Source organism: Dryobates pubescens, chromosome Z (assembly GCF_014839835.1).
Source record: "Dryobates pubescens isolate bDryPub1 chromosome Z, bDryPub1.pri, whole genome shotgun sequence".
In the NCBI taxonomy this organism is placed as follows: domain Eukaryota; kingdom Metazoa; phylum Chordata; class Aves; order Piciformes; family Picidae; genus Dryobates; species Dryobates pubescens.
This window is the reverse complement of record NC_071657.1, coordinates 11945390-11957753: the sequence shown is the minus strand read 5'-3', so window position 1 is coordinate 11957753 and position 12364 is coordinate 11945390. Positions and strand designations below refer to the sequence as shown.

Below are 12364 nucleotides of genomic sequence, written 5' to 3'. Positions count from 1 at the left end.
CCCACAGGGCTTGTGCTCAAGGCCTCTCACCAGCCTTATTGCCCTTCTCTGGACACGTTCAAGTGTCTCGATGTCCTTCTTAAACTGAGGGGCCCAGAACTGGACACAGTACTCAAGGTGTGTCCTAACCAGTGCTGAGTACAGGGGCACAATGACCTCCCTGCTCCTGCTGGCCACACTATTCTTGATGCAGGCCAGGATGCCATCGGCCTTCTTGGCCACCTGGGCACACTGCTGGCTCATGTTAGGCAGCTGTCAATCAGTTACCCCAGGTCCTTTTCTGTTTGGCGTCTCTGTAGCCACTCCGACCCCAGCCTGTAGCTCTGCATGAGGTTGCTGTGGCCAAAGTGCAGCACCCAGCACTTGGATTTGTTGAATGCCATCCCGTTGGACTCTGCCCATCTGTCCAGGGCTCTGCAGAGCCCTTCTGCCCTCTAAGAAGGGTTCAGCATTGCTTACTCCTCTCATAGCTCAAGTATCCCCAAACCTTCTTCCCATGCCCGTAACTTGCCACCATCATTCTCATTCTTCCCACTGACATGAGGTGGATGTCTGCCCACAGATCAGCACCTGATGATCAGAAGCACAGGCTGTCCTCTTCAGAGAAGCATGGTCTGCCCACCCACAAGCTCTTCTGCAGCAAATGGCAGTGGTCTCCTTGCTCTGGCCTGGTTTTTTTCAGAATCTTGCAAGCATTTCTGGATCACTGAAATGTGTCCTGTAGCAGGGAACAGAGTTTATTCAGCCAGACGCTGCTATAAACAATAATGATGAGATAAATTTGGTAACTTTTCTAGTGGTTTTGGGTTTTTTTTAATCTTTTTTTAGTGTTTTCATTTAGTGGATTTCAGGAAGAGGGAGAGTGTTTCAAAAACCTGTGACCCTCACTTGCCAAATTGTGTCACTGACTTCATTCCAGACTCTTTCTTCATTCAAAGAAAATGCTGAAAATGTTATTCCTGTTATCTTCTGGAAATAATTTTTGAGCCCTTCAGCTTAGAAAAGGTCTCTCCTTTTCATGTCATTGCAGGAAAGATAGAGAAGATCAAACCTCCTCCATCCCCTACCACAGAAGGCCCTGTCTCACAGTCTGACCAGCCATCTGAGGAGCCTGCAGGAGCCCAGCGACCCAAGAACTTGATGCAGACCCTCATGGAGGATTATGAAACACACAAAACTAAGAGACGAGAAAGGATGGATGACAGCAGTGTAAGTGCAATTTTCTTTTCCACTTTTTGCTCTGTGATAGAGACCGAGACTCACGAGGACCAACATTCAGACAGCAAAAGTACTTGTTTCCCAATAATCTGCTTGGATAACCTTCCAAGTGTGTAAAGATTTTAACATGTTGTAAGGGACTAGTGGAAGGGAAATTGGAGGATGAGGTCCAGCATCACTTCAAATATCAGATGCAACCTTTATTAAATTTCATTTAATTAAGTCAATAGTAAGAGAAGAGGGTACCTGCCCTGCAACTGGCAGACTCTGTTAATCACACATCACCAAGATTCTTCAATGAATTATTTTAGTGGCTTTTTGACCTTTGTGAATTCAAGAGGTATGAATTTCAAGTGGATAACTTCCTCAGAAAGCACCCTTTGCAAAACTGGATTGGAAATACCTCCAATAATTAACTTGGATCCTTCAATGGATGGCATGCTGCTTCCCCCTGGTTTTGTTGTCTTTCTCCCACACAAACAGAAAGCAGAATTTCAGCTTGTGAAATGAATGCCTGTCTTTCAGTCATTACTGTAGCAGAGTTTAACCCAATTAAAGTGTTCTTTATTGGAGTCACTAATACGAAGACCTGTGAAACATTAAAACTCAGGTGCAACCATTATACCCTCTGTTTTCCAGCAGAGCACAAGGTATTTCTTATTCAGACTCATCATTACTGTGGGCAATGAGTGCAGAAGGTAGTGACAACTAAGTGCAATATAAAAATTCTTAAATGGACACAGTGTTTGCTGAAGCAGCCACCATCCTGCAGGTATCTCCCAGAGATATCAGAACACCCAGAGATATCAGCACCAGGGAGCTCATGCTCCAAAGAAGCTGCTTTCTAGTAACATTCATTAAAGGTAGAATCTCATAAGGTGTGTAGGTGTAAGTGAAGGTTTGTAAAAGGAATATTGCACTAGTCTGGCAGCTTTTAATCATTACTCCTGAATGTTGCACAGTAGCATAAGATACCCAAAATCAGAAGGATTGCAATGTGGAGGGGTCCTGTTACATTTCTACTGGTTAACTAAACCTTAGTGGGACAGGTGACTCAAAGCACAAATAAGTTAATCTCCAGCACATATCAGAAACTTTCTGGACTCATTTGGTACTGAAGCCACCAAAAAGCAAGATCTCCTCTTCCATCAGGCTCTTGCTGGCCATACAGAAAGCCAGTCCATTCAACAGGAGCATTCCCTGTTCTGGGAGAGGCATCTCAAGGCCATGCATGTCTTATGAAGGAGCCACTGCCTGATTTTCTTTCCTTCCCCAAAGCACCCAGTGAAATGAGATGGCTCCACCTGCTCCAGTGAGTGATGTTGTCTGGCATCACTGCAGAAAATCTCTTTCCCTGAAGGGTAGTCAGAGACTTGCAGGACACATGTCACCTCTTTTGCAGAAGATGGGAGGAACTTTATAAAAAGAGGGGCATGGAACTCCCAGCAGTGCAAACCAGAGATGGTCCTCGGGAGTCCCACAGAATGTGTCTGTCAGTCTAGTGACCTGAAACCTTGGCACAGCTTCAGAAGCTACTCTGCTGAAGGAGGTGACACTCAGATGGTATTCACCCTGAGTTTCCCTCTGTTCCCATAAGGGGCAAAAGTGACTTAGCCAGCCCATGAAGTTGTGGCATGTGGCTGAAGTCCCACAACTTGTAATGGTCACATGCCATTTGTAATGTGGATTGTAACATACAAAAGCCATATAAGATGTCATTGCAATTCCCTCTGCTTAGTTGCCTGTGTGCAGCTCCTCAGGTGCTTGCAGAGCTGTACATTTGTCCCCTGGAAAGCAGGTCAGCCACAACTGCATAGTCATTTCAGCAGTTTGAAGTGAACTGATGTCCTGACAGGAGCACAGGTCTGGGCAATGTCTAACTAAAGAGGAGTGCTCTGGGTACCAGCTCAGCTGCCAGCTGCTGCTGCAGCTGCCTGGGCACTGAACACCTGAAGATGGACTGTCAGAACATTAGTGCCAGTCAGACAACTTGTCAGATAGGTCGTTTTCTGGAATGAATTGTCAAGGCTGCAGTGAATTTGCCAGGGCCCCAGAGCACACTGCAGCCCCACAGCATTGCAGTCTGTTGTAATTCTTCTCTTCTCTAATCCCATTGCATAGAGCCAAACAAGATTCACATTCTTGCTGCTGCCTTCCCAAAATGCTATTTGAGGGCAGTGTCCTCCAGAGACCAGTGAGGGCTTTCTCAGACCAGCACAAGTGTTTTGTTTCTCCTTCCTGCCTTTTTCTGCTCTCCTTTTGTAAATAGATCCCACCATTGACAGGGGAAAGATAATTCAAGTAAGAAGTGCTGCACTTGTACCACCATTAGTTTGAGCTAATACTCTACGTGCCAGGCTAAGCAATAAGTCTTTAAACAATAAACGGCTTTGATTTGTCAAAAGAGGACATTTGACCATGGGCTCAGGAAAATATTTCTTGAACTAATGATGCAAAAGAGCGCATCACGTGCCTGTGACTATAAATAGAGAGAATCAAGGAATCATAGACTGGTTTTGGTAGGAAAAGACCTTTAAAGTCATTGAGTCCAACCATTATCTAACTCTACCAAGTTTGGTACTAAACAGTGTCCCTTAGCACCACGTCTGTGCATATTTTAAACTCGCATAGGGATGAAATACAGTGGGGGAAGGAGCATAACTGACAACCAGACCAGCATCTGCCACTTGGAGCATTAAGGCCTGAGAGCTGAATGTGGCTTAGCATTGCTCTTTGTGACTGAAAGAAACCGGAGTCTTCCTCAGGTACTGGGAGCAGTCAGGGTGCTGAATAGAGCCAGTGCTGCTGCAGGGCTAGAAGGCAGCATCTATGGCTTCCTGCATGGGATTATGGAGAGGTTTGATGTCTGTGGAAACTCCCTGTTATGTGCTGAGCAAACCAGCTGTTCTGACTTACAGAGTTTCAGGTTTTTCCTGCGTAAGACACACCAAAAGGCAGGAAGGTGGTTTCAGTGGGATGTCTACTCTGTCTCTGCTTTGAATGTCACTACCTTCTGTTATCTGTCTGGCTTCCGTGGCTACTAGGTGGCCACTCTGGCCAGAGCTTGCAGGTTTTGCCTTTTAGAAACAGGGCAAATCAAGCACATCTGCTCATGGAAGGGCTTCACTGCTCATGCAAGGGGGGCAGCTTCTTCCAAAGAGGATGTGTTACAGTAGAGGTTTACAACAGGTGAAAAAAAAGAGAAAAAAAGCAGCAGCAAGAAAATGGATCAAGCAGTGATGGTAAACAAGACTGAGACTGGCCAAGCAACATCATTAAAAAACACCAAACTTGCTCTTTTTTTTTTTCCCCCTTTTTTTTCCCCCCTTTTTTTTTTATGACACCAGGTTGCTTGAAATCTTGTACTCTGGGGTGTGCCAGTTCTTGCAATTTCTGTGTTTTGTTCTTGTTTCCTAGTTACAACATGCTTGTTCAATGTACTAATGCTGGTCTTTTCCCTCTCTACCAGTACACCTGTAAATTACTGTCTAGCAAGGTTACTTCTGAGGTACTTTTCAGCTGCATATTTATTTTTGCTGCCTCTTGCATGATGATTTCAAGTGCATGTCCCTGCAGTTTGCATTTTCATACTGTGTGCCAGTGCTGTTTCATATCAAAACTGAGGTGCAAATATGTGTGTGGGATATTCCCTTGTATCTCCTGTCAACAAATATTTTTGTGGTCAGTTTTGTAATCCTTGGATTCTAGTTACAATTTCTGACGTGGGAGGGATTGTAATTAAAGGGATGGGAGCTGTTGCCCAGGACTGGAGCATTCCTGAGGTGTGAAATGAGAACTTCTCCTTAATCCCTGCTATCATTTAGCTGACAAAGGTAAACCTGAGATCCAAGCATCCTCAGATGCTGAGTGGAACTGCTGTGGCTCTCCTTTGTCTCCAACTGCAATGTATTTAGCACTATCAAAATCTCTGGTGTTTTGGAAAAAAATCTGCACACCAACCTTTCCTCTACGGAAGAAGAGAGTCAGATCCAAGTGCATGGACTCTGTGGTAAATTTTGTCCACCTGTCCTTGTCCTTGTCCGTTGTGATGTGATGACTGATCACAGTCCCACAACTGTGGTTTTAAACCAGAAGAAACCAACCCCTGCTACAGGAAGGTAATTACAGCGACGTTTGGTATTTCAGCAAGGCAGTAACTGGCACAGTCGTTACCCCTACAAAGCTGAACTACAACAAAGACAACAATTGTAAGAGCAGGGAGCTGATATGAACTACACTTTCCCAAGTGTTCATCCAGAACAAGGTGCTCAAAAATGTGGGCATTTCAATTGCCTGTAATTTTCTGTGTAAATCTGGTCTTCTCCAAGAGACACAGACAGACTGTGGTAAGGACTGGCATTTGTTTCTCCAGCATCAGCCTTCTTTTAATAAACATGGACGTTCCCCTATTTCCATATTATGTAACCTATTTGACCACGTCAGCTACCTCAAAACTAGTATGTGAGCATTATCTGTCCTGGAGAGTAAATCAAAGTCAAACGTATGCCTTTTCCTAGTCATTAAATAGTTGAGAATACAGAATGAACTAGGTTGGAAAAGACCTTCGAGAGTGTGGGTTTTGTCTCACTGATACAAGCCCATGATTGATTTTTTTATAGAAAATTAATCAGTATAAAAGCTGTGCTTTCGGAGACCAGATTTTAAACACATGTTGGGCCTCTTCTGTCCCATAATCTGCACAATAATCTGTGTTATGATGTATGAACGGTAAGTGGTGATCAGAGCATTTAATGTGGTGTGAGGCCAGAAGCTAGGGTGTAGTTTTTACATGCCCAGCCCTTGGCCTTCTGCTGAGAAGCATTACATGTCTGGTTTGTAAAGTGATACTTGATCAAGGAGTAATGATCTGAAAATGAATGTGCATAGATGGAAAAGGGGATAGAAATGAAAAAGGTCGTAAGGCATAGAGATTCTGTATGCACGTGAGAGCATGCCACCTGGCTAATCCCCAGTGCTAAACCTCAGACTGAAGAAACTGTGTAGTTCTCAGAGTTTCTTCAGCTGAAACCAGATACTTGTTTCAGAAGGAGCAGCAAGACTCCAGACATGATGTCACCTGACTCTCTACTGGCCCCACAGCTGAGCAGTGTCTCCTGACCACCACAGCACTCCATAATCTGCACTTGTGTGGGCAGGTGGCTGAGTTTTTATCCCTGGCAGCAGCACTGAAGCTGAACCAGCTGTGCCCATGCTGGCTGGAAGCACACCTGGGGGCTCTGCTGTAGGAAGCAGCAAACCCCCCAGCAAGGCGCAGTAACTGCTGAGGCTGAATGAGGTGCAGCAAACCACACCCTGCTTCGTTAGGTTGATGTGGTTTTTATTAGCTCCTAATTTCTGCAGCCTATGTTGAAAGCACATCCATCTGCTGTTCCAAAGAGACCACAGGTAACTAGGTGCCTGCACATAGACAGGCTGGTAGTATCCTCAAAATCTTCTGCCTTTGTCCTTACAATTACACATATCTTCAAATCTGCAGGACATTATCTGAGTCTGCCCAGTATCAGCCATGCTGTAGGAGATACCACAGTAAGGTGACACTTACACAAAATTAAAGGGCTACTGCTGAGAATTCCTGTGTTACGAAACCAAAAACCAACACACTGGATTTGATAGTACACACAGATTATGTTTTAGTACTGACCAGCCTCAGTATAACATTGTTGCTGTCCCTTTTTTTTTCAGTCAAGTCAGATACCCAGCTCCTCGCTGTGCTCACTGTGTATTCAGTGAACAGCTTTAAGTAGGTATGGTAAAGAAAATAACTTCATACTGAAGAAACAGACATTCGTTGTCCCTCAGTAGTTCCAGTTTTACATTAAAGAATTTCATTTATCACTCCTGAGCTGAAATGCTCATATCTGCAGGAGCATGCAGCCCCTGTTCCCTGCCTTTGTGCTGCCTGTCTCTTTGTGCACAGCGTGCTCCATGGAGGTGTTCTGTGCGGTGATTCTCCCACATGATACTGTTAGATTCTTGATATTCAGGCCTCTGATTTTAGTGGTTTTAGTTCTTCCAGGTACAAATGAGAAGAATCAGTAAAATACTATACTCTAGAAAAGTAATCATGATTCTACATCCATTTTGCTGCTGCTGTTCAATAAAAATTAGCCCACACCCTACAGAAGTCAGTTTCATTCAATGGCAGGGATAGCTTTGGACCTAAGCCTGTCTGTATGTTGCCTTTTATTCTCTTGTTACCAGTAAGAGAGCAATTATTGGTGTATCTGTTGGAGGGAAACTCAGGACAAGCTAGTCTCCATCTTAGGATGGATAGATAAACTCTACACCTGTAGTGGTAGCTGTTTGTATTTATTAAATTAGTTTTCCAAATCCTCAAAAATAGATTACATCTGGCAGGAAAAACCCTTCTGTAATTCTTAGCAAGACCCCAGAGCCACAACCACAAGATCCACATAGCAATTTTTTTGCAGAGGTAAAGAGCAGCTTTTGCACTCTGACATACTTATGTATCTTGGGGCATTGGTCTTTCCTTCAAACCCACTTCTTGCCTCCAAATTCTTCCTCTTCCATTGCAGCTAGTAGTCAAATTGTCCCTCCAGAATATGATATTTTGTGTAACTTTGCTTTTTTACTGACCTGGCCTTGCTGTTAGGTTGTAGCAGATGAGTTCTTCAGTCTAAGCTTGCATGAACCAATTGCTTCGTGATCTTTCTGATTTTTGGTATACATTTTCTCCTAAGATTTGGGTGCCTTGGGATATCCTGAACACTCAAGCCTGGCCCTGCCTGGGTTGCCCTGGCTGCACCCACTGAGCTGACATGGAGATTATCAGGGAGGACACTTGCAAAACATTGAGGTGGTGTTCTGTAACGTGGCCAAAATTCAGCATGTTACAGATCCCCAGAACAACCACAACAACAAAAGCAAAAGATTTTCCTTCCTTTAACTTTCTGGGAAGAGCCTCTGGGTGCTGGGCTCTTGATGGGTCTACAGACAGACCCAGATATATGCCAAGAATATTTTAAAATGGAGATTGTTTGCTATTTTAGGCAAGCAGCTTCCTGGGTTGTTAATTCAATGCTCCATTGAAGAGTCCCAATTCTCCGCTCAGTCATTCCAGTTGCATGCTATAATTACCCCATTGTTTCCTCTGGCAAGCATAAAACTGACACAGCCTAGTAAAAATGAGGGTTATTTTAGGTCAAATACTCTTCCCAGTAGATTAGAAGAATAATTCTGGAGTAACTATTCAAAAGGACCTTCAAGTTATTAGTATCTGGTCTCCTGTTTAGAGGGTCTGTTTGTTAATATTACACAAGATATCAGTACTTGTTTTCCTGGAGCAGCTAAGTCCACATTCAATGCCCTCGTGGTATCTTTGATACAACTCTGGAAACAGTCTTCCTTGGAGCAACCAACAACAGTTTCAGCAGGAGGCAAGCTTCTGGACACATTTGCAGACGGAATAAATGGACAGGAAATCCTGTTGCCATCTTTTGAGACAAAGAGGAGCTGACCAATCCAAAGCACAAATCATTAAAGCTTAAGGGTCCTAACTGTTGGAAATCATCACCTGAGACCATCACAACGTTGTGATTTCCAGCAAGGAAGAGACTGTTGTAAATTATGTAAAAGTTAGGGGTGGTGGTGGTTTTGGTTTTGGTTTTTAATGCTAACCCTGGGGCAGCCACTGCTTTTTTGTATGCTAAGAAGCTACTAAGATGAAGCCCTAATACCCAGTCCCAGTTTTTCTTCTTCTCTGTTGTTTGGGTTGAGTTAACTTCCCACATTTTAGCCACTCCAAATCCTGAACATACAGTTTCAGGCACTGGTCCTCATACCTGCAGCAGGAGTAGCTCCACTACACTGATTACAAGCTGATGACTGGGAATGTTTTGCTGACTCCAGGGGGTGGTGGGTTTGGGTTTAGGGGTTTTGTTTTGGGTTTTGTTTTGGGTGTGGTTGTGGGAGGGGTTTTGGGGGGGGGAGGGGTTTTTTTGTTTGGGGGTGAGAGGCTGAGGGGTGGGGAGGTTTTTGTCTGTTTTTTTGTTTATGTTTTGTGTTTGGTTATTTTAATTGTGTTGGTTGGTTTGCTTTGTTTAGTTTTTTGAGGTGGGGGGTTTTTTTGATTAATTGTTAGATTTGTGAGCATATTTGCCCTCTGCTGGGAATAATGGAAACTGCTCTCTGGCCATTGCTCTGCAAAAAGTGGGGGCCTGATTTGGGCAAAATTGCATAAAAAAACCCCTCCAGCTGACCTGGACCAGATTTGTGCCAGGAAGCAGCTGTACCTTTAGCTCAAAATTGTCTCTCTTGGATGGATTTTTGCATGTAGTTCTTTGGCTTGTTCACAGTCCTAGTCAAAAGGAACTAGGAGATGAAAGGATATAATAAAGCTGGAGAAAGTCCACCCTACCTTCAGCTCTTGAATGGAAGATTTGGTCTCAGCATAAATGCAGAAGTGTGTTCTCGTGTCCATAAGCAGAGCCTGTAGTTTCAGGCCTGTAGTTTCAGCTGACGAGTCAGAGCTGATTTCCCTATATTGCCTGGACAAAGTACCTGTGTACTTTGCCAACTACATCTTGTCATAAGCCAAAGGAAGTCTTTAGTCTTAAATTATTTGGGTTTATGGCAGTCAAACCTTAAGTCCTTACTGCATCTGACATTCCATACAGAAGAGTGAAATAGCATCATCCCTTCCCCAAGGGCCAGTAGCTGCTCTTCCGCAGTCAGGGTGTGCAGAGCACCTTGCAGGAAGCTTTGGGGACCAGGGATGGCAGGCATTGTTCCAGTGAACAGCTGCATATTTGATGGGGATTATGATACAATTTCATTTTTTTTAACTGACTTTAAACATTTCAAATTTAAGTTTTCTTCTTTGGGAAAGTGGTTTTAAAACACAATGAAGGCAGTGGGGTTTTGGCAGCTTTGTAGTTTGATCATAGAGCTGCTGTTCAGTGTTGGTCAGAAAATAACATTGCCGTGTGCTTTTGTAAGAAGGCCTTAGACCCTTTCATGTCACACTCTGCTGAGAGGGAAATCACAGAATCACCAAGGTTGGAAGAGACCTCAAGGATCATCCAAGTCCAGCCTTGTCACCACAGACCCCATGACTAAAACATGGCAACAAGTGCCGCATCTAATCCCCTCTTGAACACCTCCAGGGATGGTGACTCCACCACCTTCCTGGGTGGCCCATTCCAATAGCTAACAACTCTCTCTGGGAAGAACTTTCTCCTGACCTTGAGCCTAAACTTCCCCTGGTGCAGCTTGAGACTGTCCTCTTGTTCTGGTGCTGGTTGCCTGAGAGAAGAGACCAACCCCCTCCTGGCTACAACCACCCTTCAGGTAGTTGTAGAGAGCAATAAGGTCTCCCCTGAGCCTCCTCCAGGCTAACCACCCCAGCTCCCTCAGCCTCTCCTCACAGGGCTTGTGCTCGAGGCCTCTCCCCAGCCTCATTGCCCTTCTCTGGACACATTCAGGTGTCTCAATGTCCTTCTTAAACTGAGGGGGCCAGAACTGGACACAGGACTCAAGGTGTGGCCTAACCAGTGCTGAGTACAGGGGCACAATGATTTCCCTGCTCCTGCTGGCCACACTGTTCTTGATGCAGGCCAGGATGCCATTGGCCTTCTTGGCCACCTGGGCACACTGCTGGCTCAAATGCTCACTGCCATGCATTATTTGCCAAGGAGTGCATCAGCTGCACATCACAGTTACATCTTTTGGTTTCATCTGGTTTTTAATTTTTTTTCTTTTTCATCTGGCTAAAACACATATTAAAGCTGTTTCTTACTTTGATTTGTGTGTGCATGCATGGGTGTAATACATACACAGTGTGTATGCTTTTTCATATGTGTGTATGGAAAGGATATCAAGGCCTGTCTTTTACCAGACCCTACAGGCTGTGCAGATTCTCCTTTTCCATATGCACTGAGTGGTTTTTCACGCCAAGAGCACACTGATCACGGGGCACAGGCTTTCCCATTGGCAAGCTAAAGACCATGAGAGGACACAGGGCAGCTGCCTACCTCTGCCTGTGGGTGTGACCTGATGAAATAAGAGGCAGACTGCTTTCCAGGCTGCACAGGCAGCTCCAAAGCAGCCTCTAGACAAAGCTGATGGGTGGTTGCTGGCTTCTGGTACTGAGGTTGTGCAGCTACGTCTGGGAAGAGAACTAAAATCCTGTCCCCTGCCTTCCACAGGAAGGCATAGGGCAATGTGCAACTGGGCTGGTAAGAGGTGTCTGGGGCTCCCCTGAAGTGACCTGGACGCTGCCAGACAATTCCTACCACTCCTATCCTTCCCTGGTGTGGCTTTGGTCTTGTGTGCCGTCTCCTTCACCTTCACATCAGCAAGTGCCTCATCGCATGAATCTTTCCAGTTTCCATGAGTGGGAGCCCTGCAGGAAGGACTGGCCCAGCTGGTCCCTGCCTGCCTGGGTGTGCAGTATGGGGCATCCCAGCACAGGGGGCCACAGGCAGCTGAGTGATGTGCTGTGTTTTCCTTTTCTCTCTTGACCAGGTCCTCGAGGCAACCAGGGTGAACCGCAGAAAGAGTGCTCTGGCACTTCGCTGGGAAGCCGGAATTTATGCCAACCGGGAGGAGGACGAATAAACCACGCTGCAGCGTGAAGGCAGTGACCAGACACACAGACACACTGAAACAAAAAAATAGAAAAAAAAAAAAAAAGTTAAAAAAAGGAGAAAAAAAAAGAAAGGAAGAAAAGAAAAGGAAAAAAAAAAATACTCAAAAGAAAACCCCACTATGAAAGCAGCAGTGTTTTAGTCCAATATTTATTAAATATACAACAAACTCAGTGATGCACATAGACACAGAAATAATCCAGCTCCTGGCAATCCTAAAGCAACAAAAAAATGCCCACCTAGAAAATACCCCCTTCTCCTTCCCTCCATCCCCTTTCTGAAATACTTCAACGGGGAGGGTGTAGGAGGTGGGAGCCTCTGGGGACGGGACCTGAGAGGCTGCAGATGCATGACAGGAGTTCAACATGGAGAAGCCTGCAGCCAGGGGTCGCTGTTGTACTTCCCACTGATCGAATTGAAAGCCCTGCCTCATCCCGGGGGTCACAAAACCCCTCCCAGCAACTTCCACCAGATCCTCCTGTGGTTATTTCGCCTCCCACAGCCTCTGCACAAAGACC

The 12364-nt window shown here is 45.1% G+C and overlaps 1 protein-coding gene across 11 annotated transcripts in view; it reads left to right on the top strand.

Moving 5' to 3' along the window:
• PALM2AKAP2 (PALM2 and AKAP2 fusion) overlaps positions 1-11866 on the top strand; it is a 298140-nt gene extending 286274 nt beyond the window's left edge. For 9 of the 11 annotated variants that reach the window (XM_054177878.1, XM_009902125.2, XM_054177880.1 and 6 more), the window contains 3 exons: positions 1031-1209; positions 4688-4726; positions 11725-11866. In XM_054177878.1, the coding sequence (XP_054033853.1) occupies positions 1031-1209; positions 4688-4726; positions 11725-11817 (311 nt within the window). In that variant the 3' untranslated portion in view covers positions 11818-11866. The remainder of the gene's footprint in view (positions 1-1030; positions 1210-4687; positions 4727-11724) is intronic. The other 2 variants (XM_054177877.1, XM_054177884.1) reach the window with 1 other exon arrangement.
• The last annotated feature ends 498 nt before the right edge of the window (positions 11867-12364 follow it).